At 42.7% G+C, this 19,780-nt stretch overlaps 1 protein-coding gene across 12 annotated transcripts in view; it reads left to right on the top strand.

The window, feature by feature from the left end:
* LOC309524607 (contactin-4) overlaps positions 1 to 19,780 on the top strand; it is a 547,669-nt gene that overhangs the window by 472,461 nt on the left and 55,428 nt on the right. For all 12 annotated transcript variants that reach the window (XM_082209344.1, XM_082209342.1, XM_082209337.1 and 9 more), the window contains one exon: positions 9,021 to 9,148. In XM_082209344.1, coding sequence (XP_082065470.1) covers positions 9,021 to 9,148 — 128 coding nt within the window. The remainder of the gene's footprint in view (positions 1 to 9,020; positions 9,149 to 19,780) is intronic.

Here is a 19,780-nt window from a genome sequence, read left to right as displayed (position 1 = left end):
ATAGACAGTGGGTATTTATTGAGGCTCGAAGTATAAGAGACTTTAAGCCATATACCAATTTCTAGGTTTCTCTCCCCGCAAAATAAAAACCCTAGGCATCTGCCATTCTCCTTCCAGCAGGAACCTGAATTGTTTGCGGGTTCATAAGGGAGAGATAGAGGAAATAAAAATGAGAATGCCCTGTTCAGATCCAGCTTTCTTCTAGCCTCTCACTGGAGTTTGCTAGTTGCATTGAATTTCCTCCACCATTACCTATGAGAAAGTACCATTCTCAGGGGAGGGAGGAGAATGAATTGGATGAGCTCTCCCTTCCCACTTTCCCTCTGCAAAGTAGAATGGGCAATTTCACTGAAGAAAACCGTTTGTGTGAGTTAAATGTGATGTATCTGCTTCTAAGCCACCCCAAAGTTCTATAAATTCTGTATATCTCTCTCCATCGCCCTTGGGTCTGAGTCACCAGGATGCTGTCATTAGATGTTAGGAACATCTATCCAAGTACATGTGTTCCGAATTCAGATGACAGAAATAAGACTATTTCTAATCTGGTTGAAGGCTAATTTACAAGATTGCAGACTTACACGATATAGCTCTGATGTTGGCAGAAGAATACCCATTAGCTTTTATCAGTCCAGGTGACAACAGATGTTGCACTTACTAACATATGCAGTGCTATCACACAGAGCTAATTTTTATAAGGGATGCTTACTTTTATAACTTACGAAGGAAGTAGCATTTACAAATTATTTCAGCACTAATTTGCACATTTATAGCACAATTATTTTTTGCACTATTATAAATATGGTGTTTGAATGGTGCCTTAATTTACCGGTGTTTGTTAAAATAATTTTACCTCATTTTTAATTTTTTTATTTATTTAGACAAATTCTTAACCTCCCCTTCACCATACGAAACCAAGGTGGGTTGCAACGACATAATATACTGTACAGTTATAAAAAGCAGATGAAACAGTCAGTTATAAAATACGGTAGAACTGTTGCAGAAAGAACAGAAAAATATAAAGCCAGCAAAACTCCCACAAAATTCTCAAAGAGGTGAGTCTTTAGCTTATGGAGAAAGCTATAGGATGGAGATGCTAGACTGTGGAGCAGGTGCCGCTTGCTTTTTGATATAATAGGTCTTCAAGCTGGATTGCAAACCTTGTATCCAAAAACAGTAATAAATTAAGGGTTGCCTTAATCAACTATTTGAAAACTATAAGTGGAGCAAACTTCTACTAGGAGAGAGCTCCACAGTTTTGGTGCTGCTGTCAAAATGGTTCTGTTCTAGGTTATCTGATGGCTGTGGAACCCAGAGCAGAAGCTCTAAGAAGATCTTTAAATCAATGCTAGAGTTATGTTGTTTGACTACAGGTAGTACATTGTTGCATGCACAAAATGAGATCTGCTTACACAGATCTCTGTTCCACCTGCATGTCCCTGCACCCCCTAAACCTGCTCCAGAGTGTTGGAGGAACCTCCATATTGGGTTTAGGGGTGCACAGGGGGCACCCAAGTGGGGAGGAGAGGGGGGAAAGTCTCACTGTGTGAGCAGACCTCATTCCTTGCAAGCATACCCCACTTATCACTACATCAAATTCTACCCTATACCTCCCATCATTCCTGACCTTTGATCACCTGGAGGGCCACAGATAGCCCACCCCTGTCTTAAATTATAGATACTCATATATGAATAAAGGCAATTCTTAAGATACCCTAGGGCCAGATGGTTTTGTTGGAACCATGGGATGGAAAGCCAGCTGGACAAGCCCCAGCTGGAGCGTCTCCCTTCTAGCCTTGCCGCTGCGGAGATCCATCAGTCATCCTCCTCTGATGTGCGTCTGCGACTCATGCTATTGTGCATGAGCACACGTTACTCAGCAGAATAAACACACAACACATCTGGTTCCAGGCTTGGATACTAGGCTACGTTTATTGTACATAAATCAGGACAAAGAAAACATGGCTTCTCTCCTTGTCGTTCTTCTCGGAGAGAGAGAACACAAAACCTATACAGAGCGGATGTACCGCTCATGAGACTCTAACAATTTGTGCTGGAATGTAAACAGACATGTGACATGTAACAATCCCACACATCTGCAGCGTGGGAGGAATGGAATTCCCAACAGGTTTAGGACTTTAAAGATCAAACCTGATTTAGGCCCAGAAACCAATTTGAAGCCAATGAACTTTTTTTCAAAACTAACATACGTTCCCTGTGGTTGACCCCGATCAAAGCTCAGGTGGCCACCTTATGAACCAGTTGTAGCTTCTGATAACTTTCTAAAGGAGCGTTACATAGAGTTGTGTCTTGTGCAACCACAGTATTTGAGCAACAGGAGATTCCAAGGATGCCTGCACTTACTGAGGGTTCAGTTTCCTTGGAACAAAGATCAAAGTAGACCAGCAGCAAAGCATATGCCTGCGCTGCCCAGGGCAGATGCGCGGAGTGCACACCCAAGGGCGGGGGGAGGGTGCCCTCTCAGGTACCACAGTCCAGGGGAGGAGAGGGGTGGGGAAGCTGCTGCCCACTCTCCTTGACTGGGTGAAACCTAATCTGGCGGTGGAGCTGCTGCAGCCAGGCATGCCTCGCCACAGCCAAAGAGAGCTGCTCTCTGCCGTCAGGCAGATGTGATTCAGTGGTGGAGCTGCTGCGGCCGGGCGTGAGGTGCACTGCGGCCAAGGAGGTTGGGCGGCGGCATTGCCACCCGTTCTCCTGCACTTCTGCCCTGGGTCAGTCCTGACTCGGGGGTGGAGCTGCGACCAGGCATGAGCGCACAGCCAAGGCTCAGCTCCTTCTCGCTCGGAACCAGGCTCCGATGAAGGAGCCTGTTTGTGCCCCCTCACAAAATTGCCTCTGGGGCCACAGTCCCCATGGACCCCCTCCATGCTATACCTCTGATGGAGACTGTGCTGTGTATGTATAGATACATATACATACAACTTCAGTTCACAGTATTAACACTTCAACATATCTTGTTTTTCTACTGAGTTTCCAAGGAGGCCCCAACCTCACAGCCTCGGGTCTAGCACAGAGCAGACATGTCTCTGTGTATCCAACTTCTAGCATCAGTCCAGTTCATACACACAACTCTGCTATACCGCACCTACACCTTGGCTGTTCCATCCTAGGATAATGTGGCATCCAGCCAGGTGAGATGAGAAATGGCCAACCCATTTGTCTCTATGGCAATGGAGCTTGCTCTTTTAAGATGTGTATGACGGGTGTTTAGCTGAGTTGCTAATTGCTGAGTCTGGCTAACACCCCAGAGGACAGGATCACACTTCAAAACGACCTTGACAGATTAGAGAACTGGGCAAAAACAAACAAGATGAATTTTAATAGGGAGAAATGTAAAGTATTGCACTTGGGGGGGGGGAATGAGAGGCACAAATACAAGATGGGGGACACCTGGCTTGAGAGCAGTACATGTGAAAAGGATCTAGGAGTCTTGGTTGAACCACAAACTTGACATGAGCCAACAGTGTGACGCGGCAGCTAAAAAAGCCAATGCAATTCTGGGCTGCATCAACAGGAGTATAGCATCTAGATCAAGGGAAGTAATAGTGCCACTGTATTCTGCTCTGGTCAGACCTCACCTGGAGTACTGTGTCCAGTTCTGGGCACCACAATTCAAGAAGGACACTGACAAACTGTAACGTGTCCAGAGGAGGGCAACCAAAATGGTCAAAGGCCTGGAAACGATGCCTTATGAGGAACGGCTAAGGGAGCTGGGCATGTTTAGCCTGGAGAAGAGGAGGTTAAGGGGTGATATGATAGCCATGTTCAAATATATAAAAGGATGTCACATAGAGGAGGGAGAAAGGTTGTTTTCTGCTGCTCCAGAGAAGCGGACACGGAGCAATGGATCCAAACTACAAGAAAGAAGAATACACCTAAACATTAGGAAGAACTTCCTGACAGTAAGAGCTGTTCGACAGTGGAATTTGCTGCCAAGGAGTGTGGTGGAGTCTCCTACTTTGGAGGTCTTTAAGCAGAGGCTTGACAACCATATGTCAGGAGTGCTCTGATGCTGTTTCCTGCTTGGCAGGGGGTTGGACTCGATGGCCCTTGTGGTCTATTCCAACTCTATGATTCTATGATTCTAATGGCCATTAACAGGCTTGACTGGTTCAGCAAACTTCCTCCTATAGATTCTAGCCTCCCATATACAGGTTTGGCAGGGAGTGACAGGTATCACTGAAACTGACCACCACCACCCAAACCCACAACCATATGTTAAAGTAGTCCAAGTCTGAGTGTCACCAAAGAATGCCTAACTGTGGCTAGACCCTTCCTCGTCTACAAGAAAAGACTAGCTGTCCTTCAGGTGGCTTTGTGTTCTTCAAAAAAACCCAACTTATTATATACTTAAGGCTTTTTCTTTTTAACATTCTGCTGGTAAGTTGCACACTCACAGTAAATAGGTCAAAGTAAAATTTTCAAAAGTGAATCATAGGTCAAAGACAAGCAAGAATAGATCAAAGTCAATTTAAGTTTAAAAGCACGGCGTGAAAGTCGTCTTTATAGATCTATGGAAGTTTATGGGTGAGGTGAATTACTGACCCAACTTTAGGATTGCTTTATTAAGTCATTTGTGTAGATACTTATGGATGATAAATCCTAACGCCAAGTCATCTTACCATTTACGTTACTGACTGACCAACCTGTACAGATGCTTTGTGTATTCCATTTTGCAAATGGCAAAACAGAAAGTGATGAACCATCAACAAATGCTTTCATGCATTACATTTTTCAAAGACGAAAACAGTTCCTTTGCTCAGCAGTCTAAAGGAAGTGTTTTTGAAGTGTTTATGTTTTTAAAATTGAAACCAATCATAATTATACGAAGTCAGATTCAGCAACACAGATCTCTAGAACTGAGGTGCCCGCCAGTTTTTGAAGGCTTAGACATAAAAAGCTTTACTCTTTTAATAAAAGAGTGTTTCCATTTATCTCTAAACTCAGATGCGTTCTTCATCTCTGTGGGTCTGTTCACAGCAAAGATCAACAGCTGCTGTATGTTGCAGATAATGTAATACATGGAAGATAAGATGACCTATCTCTATAGGGACGTAGCAATGCCTTTTATCACCTTTATTTTTTCCCAGTGTAAAATTATCTCTTGCTCTCCTTTTGCTGATAAAAACTTACAGTATGACTAAAAAGCATCCCAGCTATAGCTCATTTGTGATAGCCCAAGTGGTATTAGCAGATTTACATCTTTAGTTTATATCAAGTATTGTCAAAATTCACAGATATTAGCAGACAGTATTCAATAGAGATTAATGACTAACGCAAGTAAACAACACATTTTGACTCTGGAGCCTAGATAAGCTTTATTATATTTAATTCAAAAGGAAAAGGTTTTCTGATGGCTATTTTGCATATTACAATAATACAATGACAACCAAATGCCCAAGCAATTAAGGCATTTGCTTTCTTCCACATCAGCTAAGGTTGGAAATCACTCTACCAATAAGTTACTTAACTAAAAAGCCAGGCTGCTGATTTAGGTTGCCATCCTATACAGTGGTACCTCCGGTTATGAACTTAATTCGTTCCTAACCCGAAACTGTTCTTAACTTGAGGCACGCTTTTGCTAATGGGGCCTTCCACTGCCGCTGTGCCACCAGCGCGTGATTTCCGTTCTCATCCTGGGGCAAAGTTCAAAACCAGGAGCGCCTACTTCTGGATTAGCGGAGCTCGTTACCCAAAACATTCATAAGGAGGACGGTACATAACCCGAGGTTCCACTGTACATTTATCTGGAAGTAAACCCCACTGAACTCAGTATAGGATTGCACTGCAAAATGGTAAACTTTCCCCCATACAAAGCACTACTATTAATCCAACTTCAGAAAATACAGCTAAAAACTGCCATCCTCAGCACATGTACTTGAAAGGAAGTGTTATAGACAAATAAGCCACTTTTCATTTACAACCTTGTTTGTACTTAATCCTATGATGTACATCTATAAATGTCCCACTTTTGTATCAAACATTATAAACCTAGATTAGAGTCCTGGACGAACAATGCACATATTAAAACATTTACAAGAATGGTAGACACATAAGCACGAGTTGATAGAAATAAAAAGTAGCTTATAATGGGTAAAATTGTGGGAGCTCCCACTGCGCTCCAGAGGCTTCGTGTTGCTATCGCTGAAGCCAAGGAGCCTGCATTCGCTCCATAAGACCCACACACATTTCCCCTTAATTTTTGGAGGGGACAATGTGCGTCTTATAGAGCGAAAAATACGGTATCTACTTTCACTGGTGTACTTTCGAACTACTCGGTTGGCAGGGGCTGGGACAGAGCAACAGGAGCTCACTCCGTTGCAGGAATTCGAACCGCCAACCTTCCAATCGGCAAGCCCAGAGGCTCAGTGGTTTAGACCACAGTGCCTCCTGTGTCCAGTGTTCTTTATTAGTTGATATACTGCTTGCATGCCAAAACCCAAGGGTGTTAACATGTCATCCATGCACAGCTGACATTGGAACCCCATTAAAGGAAACGTGTGTGTGTGTGAGTGTGAATTACTTAAATTAATAAACACTTTCTGATGACTGGAAGTGTATTTACAAAAATGTAGGTGTTAAATGGAGCCTTAGAACAATCATCTCTTCAAGAAGCAATGGATTTTAGAAGTTGGTGCATGCAAGCTAAGCTGTAACATAGACTTATATAGTCTAAAAACAAAGTATGTGATTTTCATCTACACTATTATTTTATTGAATTGCTCAATTAGTTCTGGTTCATTATTAGCTGGTTCATATTACCAGTTGACTAACAATGTATTCTGTGTACTCAGGGGTAAATGTGCATAGGGTTATAGTTGAACACTTCCTTTATCTGATGACAACCCTATTTTGATTTAAACCAGCATAGTATTGTACCATCTTTGGATAAAACTTGCAGCACACTTTTGCTCAGCAAACCCCGTTCATCCATTAGGACCAGTTTGAGATTATCCAACAAACTCTGACCCACTGAAATTCCTTATGTAATCTGTCAGCTGAAACATATTTGATTCTCAGTAAGATGGAAAATGCTTAATTTGTTTGAACTTCTCACCTTCAAACAAAACGTTTCCCATAATGCCACTGGGCATGGCTGATCAAGGCACATTGTCTTTCAACCCAATTAGCAATTCAGTAGACTCAAAGGGCCTTTCCCCCTGTTTTAACATTTACAAAGGAAATTTTTGAGGCAACACAAACAAGTGCAAGTCATTCCTATTTCCTGAACACCCTTTTAACAAATTTCAAAGTGCTAGAATAATTACTTAGGTTAACATCTGCCCCAACAGCTTCAAAATATAAGTATGGCTTAAAAAAGAAAAAGAAAAAAGGCACCTTCAGCAGAAACGAATGGTTAGATTAGTTGCCCTGAATCCCTTTCATCAGTGAGTCACAGTTCAAAGAGGAAAATTAAGGCTCTGGTATATTTATTTTAACAAAAACCTGCAGCTGTCTTAAGCAGGTATTTGTCAGTTTTATTACAAATCCTTTGGATGAAATGAAGAAGATTACTGAAAGGAATGGTGGTTCTAGAATTTGGTTGCACAGATTCATGAAACGATTTGGTTGCCTGTTCACAGTTTTAATATCTGCCACAAGATACCTCCTGACATCCACTTGCTATAGAGAGCTAGCTTCACACCTCAAGTTCACAGATGCAAGCAGCACAGATTTGTATTCTGTAAAGTAATGCTAACCCCTTGAGGCTCAGAGAGCTGATACCAGAATTACCAGCATCACTTCCTTGGAATTGGAAATCCTCAAATCCTTTCAAGTGATCAGCAGCCTAACATTACACTACAAAGTAAAAAACGCAGAAAATGCAAGGACGTTTGGGTGCTGGAGAAAAAGACAAGCCAGGAAGTATTTAAAATAAAACCTGGGTAAAACAAGATTATTATTTTTTGACAGATGTCATCAAAATGCTGAAGTTTGGATAGTGTTTCTTTCCTTACTTATTTCAAGTATTTGTATGCCACTTTTTATCAACAAATCATTTACATATTGATTCATCTCACTACATGTAAGAGAGGGCCATTTATGTTCATGCAGCTCATTCTTCAGTCACTATACTGATGTGTTATGTCCAAAACACCCATGGCTGTGATTGTGCATGTCAGTGGAACTTGTAGAACTCTGTGGTTGAGAGCAATGGAGATTGTGCAGCAGTAGTCTTTGGTTATTGTTCTCTTCAGGCAAGTGAATTCTGTAAAACAAAATAAACCTATTCTAATTTAAGCAATCTCTCTCTGTGTGTGTATGAATTAGGGGCTTTTGTCCCTGCTTGTATTGCTCACTCCCCCCATCCCCCTCACACCTCTGCTTATAGGGTAGAAAAGCATGCCTTCAATTTCCCTCTAAGAAGTTGGAGGTTTGAAGGAGGTGAGGGGCGTTCTGTCTCCTTCATTCTCACCACCACCACTATCTTTTTCCAAAGCTTCCTTGACTCTTCTGGATGCCCATGTTCTTGGCCTTCCTGATCTGTGCTATACACTCCAGATGAGCTTATAATAATTGTGTTTTCAAACAAATCCCAAGCATTTCGGAGCAATCTGACGGTCTTGGCTTTGCCTTTCAGCTTCCTTTTTACCAACCCCCTCATGTGTTCGAGTTTTCTTGGCCGCTGGCCATTTACATGTACATCTGGTTTAATAGTGATATGGTCACTGCTCCCAATTGACTTGACAACACTTTCTTCTTGCACTTGGCCCTGGGCACCACTCAGTCTTAGGTCCAGGGACACTGAGAACTCATGGAATTTGTCTCCGATGGATTAATGTATTTCTGCCTCCTTAATAGTTTCTCAAATCAACTTCTATTGAAACTTGCAGTGGTTTATCAAGTGTTTGCATTCATAGAATCATAGAGTTGGAAGGAACCCAATAGTCATCCAGTCCAACCCCCTGAGATGTAAATAATAAATGTTGAGTGTTGCAATACCTCCTCCTCCTCCTCCTCTTCTTCTTCTTCTTCACCTGCATCTCTCCATTGTTTTTCAGACACACTATTTTGGAAGATGGAACTCTGAAGATTACCAATGTTACTAAAGCTGATGCAGGAAGCTACACGTGTATAGCAACAAATCATTTTGGGGCAGCCAGCAGCACTGGAAACCTGGTGGTAAAAGGTAACACATTTCTCCCAACACATTTCTGATTCTTCAGTTCTAATGGGGCAGATCTCTTCTGTTTTAGATCTTGTGAATTTTTAAATATGAAGCATCTGTTGCTGTAAAAAAGTCCAATTTAGGCCAGAATCTAAGGCCACATCTCTGGGAGAAAACCCCATTGAACTCATTGGAACTTGCTACTGAGTAATCAAGAACAAATAGAATATGTTCATTGACCAACACTATACAGATAAAATAAAAAGTCAAGGTAACCTCTGAAATAAATATGCATCTTTTGCATACATAAACCAGCTTTAAAACAATAACATAGCCCAATAGGCAATATATTCATTTCCAAACTGATATATTCATCAACAAACTGATTACATGTGACCTTCGGGTATAGGGCAGTATAGAAATAATAATAATAATAATATAGTAATAATAATGTGGATATACAAATCAGTTAAATGAAGTGACATGGTACCGCATGAAACAAACATTGTCCAAAGCCAATATCTGCAGCCAGATGTGTTTAGACTAACAGTTTTTCATTGGCAGATAAGACTTTGAGAACACCAAATTTAGCATGAATCCAAGCTATATGGATTATTGCACTGGTCAAGAAAGATGTGACTAAGTGTAGGTCCTTGTTCCTTTCTTCTGGCTTTAAGATACAGAGGTGAGCATTGGATCCGGTATTTTCTTAGATTATGTTGAGCATTTGTTGTTGTTTAGTCTTTTAGTCGTGTCTCACTCTTCGTGATGCCATGGACCAGAGCAACACTATGTTGAGCATAGTGTTTCATAAATAGTTTATTTTGACACACTTGCCCCCAAAATGTGAAGAAAATCAGGCTTTAATTTTAATGCATCTCCAGCAAACCATATCATTCTTGTATATTCAGCACAGTCTGGGCAGTGCTATACCATTGATAAACATGAAACTGTTTTCTTTAAGGCTGGTACTCATTAATATTTTTGGTATATTACTGAATAATCGTGTTCATTCTCTTGGTTGGATAGTGAGGTTTAAGCCTGATGGACCTTTTTCCTGTTTTCATATGTTGGTTGAATACGGGTCGGTTTGATTTTAGAGAGGGGTGGGTATATGTTACTGATTAGGATTTTTCTGGATTGGGTTGGTCAGGGAAGTTTCAAATGAGGTATTTGAGTGTAGTATTTCATACTTATTTACGGTTTGCTCAGTAGTATGTCTGAGTTGAAAAAGTTGGAGTTTTGTATATATGACAGTCACAGTCTGATAGACTTGATACTGCTGCTCATTCATAGGTCAATGGACAAGGCTAAGTCTTGGCATCCCTTGCTATGATGTTCTTTGTGGGGGTGGGGGGTGCAGCACAGGACACCTGACTGGCATGGCTCACCTGATTGGTGGCGGATGCAAGAATATGTCTCCCTTCCACTCTGAAGACCTACATAAATAGCAATCAGAGCAGATGGTTCTTTCATGCAGAGAGAATCTACAGCACCCTCCAGGTGCTCAATCTCTGTACAATGGATGGAGCCAGGTTGGTTACCCCATGGCCATAGTGATCTTCCTGGAAGGAAAAAGGTACTTTAAGAAAAAATCACCATGAACAGAATGTAAGAGTTTACAATTTATGTTTTTACCATTTATAATTAGCTGCTGTACTGAAATGTACATGTAAACATAGGCAACAGAATCTCCGGGGGTGGGGGTGGTATGATTGTAGTGTTTTCTATATGCTTCCCTAAAGCAAAACCCTAGCGCTCACACTTGTTCCTGAGCTAATTAAGCTTTCCCCTTGAAACTAACATATCCAAGTGTGAAATTTCTTTCTGACCCTATATTGCTGAAATGAAAAATGAGCCAGATTTTTCACATTCAAAATCACTAATGCATATCTCTACTTTTAGCAGCAAAGCTTAGTTTGGCCCTTCAAAATTCCCCTGTATTGTCTGAAGTAGGAAACTTGAAAGGATTGCATTGTTTTATTGCTATTATTGAGTTCAGAGTCACATACAGTTCTCTACATGCCTATATTTACTTTGTAGATTTTTAAATTCTTATTCTGTTATAGTTTAACTACCTTTTAACTGTTATGCTTTATATGTTTTTAGCTTTCTGTATTTTACCCGTGTTGTTTTAATTTGTATAAGCTGCCTTGAGTCCCAGCCTAGAAAAAAGCAGGATATATTAAAAAAAACCAATTAACAATAACAATAGTGCAGGGATGAGAAATCTCTGGCCCAAGAGACACATTCGGTCCATGGCCCTGGTTATTTCCCATGCACACCTGCTGTCCTTGGTAAGCACCATGCACTACTCTCCTGGGGTAGATTGGCAAGGAAATATGCCAAATCCAAACCTTTGCTATACAGTGGTGCCTCGCAAGACGGAAAACCCGCTAGACGAAAGGGTTTTCCGTTTTGGAGGTGCTTCACAAAACGAATCTCCTATGGGCTTGCTTCGCAAGACGACAATGTCTTGCGAGTTCCTGCTGTTTTTTTCCCTCCCCCCCCTTTTTCTAACCCGCTAAGCCGCTTATCAGCTGATCCGATCAGCAGATAAGCCGCTAATAGCGCTAATCCGCTAATCCGTCAATGGGCTTGCTTTGCAAGACGAAAAAACCGCTAGACGAAGAGAATCACAGAACGGATTATTTTCGTCTTGCGAGGCACCACTGTACCAACAAATTCAGGTCACACAATTAAAGTTGATTTGCAACTCATGTGCAGCAAACCTGCTTCCTCAAAATCAGATTTTTTGCAATAGGTAAAGTAAAGTGTGGAATAACATGTTTTGTTTTGCATTAAGTCATTAACCTCCCCACAAAGAAATCAGAATGAATGCTCAGTGAATAGGTGTTGTTGCCTAACCCCCTGCAAACCAGTCAGGATGAATGCTCAATAAAGAAGTCATCTGGAAGTATAGACTGTTGCTTTCATGTGTTAAGAAACAGCGAAAGAGGACTAAGGGCTGGTGCCCAGTTTCAGTCTGGCTTAGATTCAGCAAACATATTCCATCATGTGCCTTCAGCTTCTGGGCACATCTATCCACATGCGTGCTTATTTAGCACTTTATAGACAAAAGTGTAAAGTTTGCTATATGAGAGTACCTAACAAAGAGTTGCATGCGGTTCCATCAGTTTTACAAATTCATTTCTTGTTGTTGTCTAATAGAACTACTAGCTGCAATTAGGAAAGCAGAGTGAACTAGGCGGCTTCTCCCCCAAGCACCACCTCCACTGTGTGGCTCCCCTTCCTCCCCCCCCCCCATCATTACACTGATTCCTTTATCATTTATCAAGCTGCAGATCATGCCATTACAGTATTAAGAGAGAGATCACTTCTGGAGAAGATATAATTGTTTTTAGCAAGCTCCATGTTGCAATCCTATGCACAGATATGCATCATCCCTGACCACTGCTCCTGCTAACTAGGGATCATGGGAGTTGTAGACCAGTGTTTCCCAACCACTGTTCCGTGGCACACTAGTGTGCCGCGAGATGTTGCCTGGTGTGCCGCGGGAAAAAATTAAAAATTCGAAAGATTTTTTTTTTTAAAAAGTCTAATTTTCGATTGGGGCGCCGTCACTAGATGACCCCTGGGGTTCCCTCCCTCCCTCCCGCTCTGCGCCTCCCTCCTCCTCCTCCTCCTCCGGGGAGGCCCTTCCTGGCTCTCGGCCAAGGCTTGGCGGCTGCCACTCACTCACTCGCTCGCCCACCCATCCCTCCATCCCTGCACCCGGCCTCTCCCCCTCCGTCCCCGGTGCGGGGGCTGCCGGGATCCGTAGTCCCCTCGCCCTTGGGCTCCGTGCCTGTGCGGGGTGCGCAAACTACGTTTCCCAGCGTGGCTTGGCGGGCCGGGCGTTTTGTTTGAAGCGCTCTTCTCCCAGCCATGGAATGAGCGCGGCGGCGGCGGCCGGGCGGGCAGGGGCTCTTCCGCGCAGACCCCGCGCAGCCTGCCTGTGCCCCCGCGGAGATCGGGCGGCAGGATGGAGCCCAGGGATCCCCGCGGAGGCCGAGCGGCGGAGGCGGAGGCTGCCCCCCAGGTAGGGCTGCGTCGGGGGGGGGTGTTATTTTTGCAATGCTGCATCCACGCCGGAGGGGACGCATCGGACCGCGGGGAGACCCCTTGGCGGGCGTGCAAGGCAATGCATGCGTGCAGGCGTTGCATGGAGTGCAGTGCAATGCAATGGACAACGCGGCGCCCTGCATGCATGCATGCAACTTCCACCGGCGCTCTGGACTTGGCAGGTGAGGGGGGTCCCCAGTGGGCGGCAGAGAGAGCCGGGAGGGCGAAGGGGAGCCGGGGGGGAGCAGCGCTGCTCCCCGAGCCGAGCCCGGGGGGAAACTTCGGCGTCGTTTCGCCGGGTGTTGGAAGCGGAGGCTGGCGGGGGCCCCTCACCTGCAAAACCTGGTCGCCTCTCATATATTTCGTGCATTGCATTCATCGCCCGCTTTCTCCTCCAATGAGCGCCCGGGGGCGCGCGTGGTTCTCCCCGTGTTATCCTCGCAACAACAGCCCTGCGAGGTGGGTCAGGCGAGTGGCCCAAGGGAGCACCCAGGGATTGTCCTGGCCAGGTGGGGTGATTTGAACCCTGCTCTCTGCCCGGTCTTCGTCCTCATTTAGCCCCCACATGTGCATGACTGTGCATGACTGAGGTTTCCCCCCCTCGTCTTGGCTATGGTGTGAGTCTGTGCTGTTAATTAATGGGGTTCTGCCTTCGGAGATGAGCCAGCCCTCAAGGAGGTGATTATGTAATTTGCTAGCAATTCATGTCCCTCCCGGCGTGACGCTGCGCGCTGACGTCACGGGGCTGTAATGGTGGTGTGCCTCGAGATTTTTTTCATGAAACAAGTGTGCCTTTGCCCAAAAAAGGTTGGGAAACACTGTTGTAGACCAAAAACATATGGAGGGCCAAGTTTGCCTATGTGCCTGTTTTAAATCATCATTGTTTATTATAGGACAGACAATGGATAACATATGTTTTCTGCATGGCTCACAGAAATAAAATATACAAATACAAATGCAGGACAAGAATTGCTAGCCATACAATTAATAGTTGGTGTGGTTTGAGCCTGAAGAGCAATATTGGCTCTCTGACTTTCCTATCCCAGCGGTAGATATATTTCATTGTTGTCTCAGTGAATGAGATGGTATTAAAAATCATTTTTAAGTGCATCAGTAAAATTTGTCATGTTCAGAGAAAATTAGTAACTTATTCTTGTTGCCCTTGCAACACCAGTCATATTTTCCCCAAGATATAATCAGCGCATGATTGAATGCTGTTAGCCACTGATCATTTTTAAAAATGTATCTCAAGGCTCTGAAATGTATGCCCAGAAACTCTCTATCACCAAATTAAATGTAATAATAAAATGTCGGCAATAACATTTGGTGTTGTAATTTGTTAGATGTGCTGACAATGACAAATGTTTTAAATTAAATTATGCACTTTTTTATGAGTAGTCTTGTGTCTGATGAATTACTTTACACAACAGACACATAGATTATAACATTGATAAACACTTTTCATCTCTCTCTCATTTGTGGCGGGAAAATCCTCTATTGGAAAATAGATCAAAAGAGATGGATTTATTGCTTTGTAATCAATCACAGCATTTTAACCCTGTCAATTTAATTCTGCCAAACACCAGCAGAGATAGATGGCCACAGCCTTTCCTAGCCAATATTTGTTCAAAGTCTTCTTGAGTGGCATGTATTTAAATGACAGTTTTTATCAACTGTGAGAGTGAAGGAAGCAAGACCGGAGTTAGGAAATCTGATAAAAGAAAGCATATATTGCATATATGTGTTCCTTTTTGAAGATTTATTAGAAATGATTTATTTCACTTGTAGTACTGTAAAGTTTGAGAATTTATTTATTTATTTATAGCATTTTCCAGTGGACACACCAAGACTAAAACTAGAGCAAACGGGCCTTCGTTGTAATGTGTTAGCTGTTTTGTAGCCTTCTTTATTACCTAGGACACTCTGATGTACAGTGGTACCTTGGGTTAAGTACTTAATTCGTTCCAGAGGTCTGTTCTTAACCTGAAACTGTTCTTAACCTGAAGCACCACTTTAGCTAATGGGGCCTCCTGCTGCCGCTGCACCGCCGGAGCCCGATTTCTGTTCTTATCCTGCAGCAAAGTTCTTAACCTGAAGCACTATTTCTGGGTTAGCGGAGTGTGTAACCTGAAGCGTATGTAACCTGAAGTGTATGTAACCCGCGGTACCACTGTACGCCATAAAATTCACAGCAGGAAATCCATTGCTGCTGTTGGTGGGACCTTTTCTTTGGTCTTTCGTATAAGCATCGTGGATCGTATAAGCATCATGGACTATGCACCTTGCACATTGGCCTGTCGTTCACAAGTTTTGCCATATTAGGGCCTCCTAAACTGGCATTTCAGTGTCTGGCTGATCTCAGGTTGTGTACACACTCCCATTTACTGTGCAATCAGTACTCTCGCCATTTTGTTTGTGGAGCCATGTACACACAACATTAGCGACAACCTCGCCTATCCTATAGCGTTATGAGAAATACTGCATTTGGATGGGTTTCCTTCGAATCCAGTGTTGATCGGATCTGAACATGTAAGCCATATGAAGATATCCACGCCCCCTCTCTGCCCACTAGTGTGGATGGACAGCAGCAACTTAGAAACACATTGAACCATACTGATGTGTACAATGTTGTGCAAATGTGATCGGAAACACAGCATTTTAAGCTGGTAGTGCGTACACAACCCCAGACTTTGTCGCCGCTTCTGTAGGAGCGTGCCTTAGTTGATATAAACTTCGCTTCATGGTTAGTTCACGTGGCTTAAGAATTCCTTCACTTCGTGATAAGGTCAGGGGACATTAAAAAGTACTTTTATTTTCCCTAGTGCTCAGTTCTGAGTCAATCCCATTAGTATTAATGGGAGCTACATGTGTGCATGAAGCAGAGAATATACCCGTAGGGCTGAGGCATGGATATTAACTGCAACCTGAGAATCACAGTGCTAAAATCTGTCCCATAATGAAAGATATAAAATGCAGAAAACTGTTGTGAACTGTAAATGAACTGTGAAAGTACCCTATTTTACATGGATAGGTCTGTGCCTTGAGTGAGATGTATATTAGTTTGGCTGGAACCATAGAATGATAACTGGGTGCCACTTTTTTAAATGTGATGTGGATTATTGGGTGGTCTTTGTTTTTGTTTTTATTATATATTTTGTGTGTTTTATATTGTAATTTTTATGTTGTGGGTCACCTGAGATCTACATGTATAGGGCAGTATACAAATATAAATAATAATAATAGTAGTAGTAGTAGTAATCAGGTCTGTGGCCTACACAAAGACAAACTTATCATATGGAGGTTTCTCTGACCATAAACTATATTTCTTTTGGCTCTCCTCATACCTCATTAATTAAAATACAATGAAGACTTTTCCCCCCAACTTTAAATGTTCTTCCATTAAGAATGTGAGCTTTTCAAGTCCAGTAGTTTATTTTACCTTTTGTTGCAAGATGTCCACAGACATTATGGGTATATCATATCTTACTCTACATACAATGAAGTTTATAACAAGTCACATCCAAGCAACAAGCAAAAACGTAGTCTTAGAACATACAGAAATAATTAAAGGTACCCTTCGGTTAAGGGACGTGGATGGCGCTGTAGGTTAAACCACAGAGCCTAGGGCTTGCCGATCAGAAGGTCGGCAGTTCGAATCCCCGGGACAGGGTGAGCTCCCATTGCTCGATCCCTGCTCCTGCCAACCTAGCAGTTCGAAAGCACGTCAAAGTGCAAGTAGATAAATAGGTACCGCTCCGGTGGGAAGGTAAACGGCGTTTCTGTTCCTTGCTCTGGTTTGCCAGAAGCAGCTTAGTCATGCTGGCCACATGACCCGAAGCTGTACGCCGGCTCCCTCGGCCAATAAAGCGAGATGAGCGCCGCAACCCCACAGTCGTCTGCGACTGGACCTAATGGTCAGAGGTACCTTTAACTTTAACTTTACCCTTCGGTTGCTTTAAATAGGATCCCATCAGAAACTGCTCCAGACAAATCTGACCATATTTGGGGATTGCTGCTTAATCTGAATGATAAGTTTTGAATAAGATTCTGATGAGAACCATGAATGTATCTACCTATCTATTAAAGTAGACAGGAGAAGGGGCAAACAAGCAAACATTGTGAGGTGTAGAACAGAAAATGTGTTTACCTGCAGCATTTAAAAATTAATTTGTCAGTCATTTCCCATTTTTTTACAGTACCTCAGGCATAGTGTTCAATTTCTTCCACTACCAAAAATAAAAATTCCTTCATATCGCTTGGTTACATGAAAAATAATGTAAGAATTATTGGTTGTATGCTGTCAAATGTATGCTAAGTTGTGCTTTAGTAAAGGTAAAGGGACCCCTGACCATTAGGTCCAGTCGCAGACGACTGTGGGGTTGCGGCGCTCATCTCGCTTTATTGGCCGAGGGAGCCGGCGTACAGCTTCGGGTCATGTGGCCAGCATGACTAAGCCACTTCTGGCAAACCAGAGCAAGGCACAGAAACGCCGTTTACCTTCCTGCCAGAGCAGTACCTATTTATCTACTTGCACTTTGACGTGCTTTCGAACTGCTGGGTTGGCAGGAGCAAGGATTGAGCAATGGCAGCTCACCCTGTCCCGGGGATTCGAACTGCCGACCTTCTGATTGGCAAGTCCTAGGCTCTGTGGTTTAACCCACAGCGCCACCCGCATCCCTAAGTTGTGCTTTAGAAAGCCACAAATATAGTGGCAGATAGGAACAAGAAGACTAATTTATATTGACCTGACTATATTATATGAGACAGACCTTATTTATTTATTTAAAAAGTAGTAGCAACTTATTTCCGTCTACACAGCAAAGCTTCCAACTTCAAAGCAATATCAATTACCATTACAGCATTTATGTCCTTTCACTACCTGGTCCTATTTTCAGAGATTCCTGGACTGGGTAACCTGCTTTTCAGTAGGTCCTGCTCCAGGAGGACCTTTTCTGACAGCCTCTTTAGCCAATTAGAAGGCTACTTGGGGGCATGATCCCACCTCCAGGTCTATTTTAGAAGTGCTTTCCCCACAATTTTATGTTTGGAACAGATATCTTTTTGTTTCCTGTTGTTGTTCTGTATTAACCAATTCAAATGGTTTTCTTGAGTACTGATTCAGTGCAATTTAGCATAAAGCCACAAGCTGATAACAAGAAATATATTGAAGATATCCATCTGGTTTGTGTTGAGAGCCTTGTTCATTTCATTCTCCATGGTTGTCATTTGCCTTACTAATTGCCTCATTACAACTGCTTTACAATCAGTATGACTTAGTCATTAACGTGATGAAAGGCTTACTGAAGAGCAGCTAGATATTAAAAAGCATAGATCTCTGACCTACAATTCTTGGACATTCCACAGCTTATCTCTAGCTTTATTAAAGTGTGTGTGTGTGTGTGTGTGTATGTATATATATATATATGCTTTCGTAGATTTTCACGGGTACAGGAATGCAGGTTTTGGTGTCTTCGGGTGTCTTCCCGTGTAAGAGTCGGGGTGTCTGTGCGACGTTTCGACGAGGTCTCACTCGTCATCTTCAGGCTGGTGCTTTCGGCTTCTTGTTATATATATATACACACACACACACACACTTTGAAATTAAAATGGATCTAGTAACTCTGAACATCTCCTTCAGTTATCTTGCCTTTAGAAAACTGATTAAATGAGAAACTGAAATACTCTATAATTTTTTTACTTTCAAGACATTTTATTTCCCTTGCTGTTTACCATTCTAGTCAATTAAGTGGCTTTAAATGATGTTATTGTTCACATAAATAAGGAAAGAAAGACAGAACCATGTGATGTTCCTAAATATTTGTTTCACTAGGTGAGATCTGACAAAGCAAATACTCTGCACAGGAAGAAACAAGTGTTTTATTGTGTGCATTACATGTTTTTATTTCTTAGTATTTTTCTCGTGGGGACTAGAGCTAATGGTTTTTGTAGCATCTTCTCATGACCTCCCATATATATATGTGTGTATATAAAGGCTCAGAAGTTTAAAACAATTTGCAGGTTATCCCTTCCTTCAATTTAGGCAGTCATTCAAGTTGCAAAGAAAATAAGGAAACAAGGGTTGGAACATAACTGTTCTGCTGGGATAGCCAAAGGGCCATCTAGGTCAGCATCCCCTTTCCAACAGCATCCCGTCAGATGACTCTAGGGAGCCCAGAAGTGTTAAGCCTTAAGCCTTATGTAGAAAGCTACCTTATATTGAGCATTATTCCTCCATCTAGCATGGCATTTTCTACACTGACTGGCAGAGGCTCTCCAGAATTTCAGACAGGGTGGCATTCCCAGATTTACCCTGAGCTCTTGGGAATTGAACATGGGGTCTTACATCAACAGCAGATTCTCTACCACTGAGCTATGGCAGATGAGGCAGCAGATTGAGACAAGATTTCCTGGAAACAGTGGGAAAGAGATGAGGCAAAGCCAGGTAGGATCAGGACGGAAAAGTAGATTCTGGTATCCATCCATCATGCTACAATCCATATTTATAGCTGTATTTCCATACAGGTACTTACCATTTGTCTGGTATTTCCCTACTATGGGAAAGTGCCACAAAACAGCTGCAACTGAATT

Source organism: Podarcis vaucheri, assembly GCF_965113315.1.
Source record: "Podarcis vaucheri genome assembly, chromosome: 2".
Classification (NCBI taxonomy): Eukaryota; Metazoa; Chordata; class Lepidosauria; order Squamata; family Lacertidae; genus Podarcis; species Podarcis vaucheri.
Note: the sequence above shows the minus strand (reverse complement) of the source record. Positions and strands in the feature narration are given on the sequence as shown.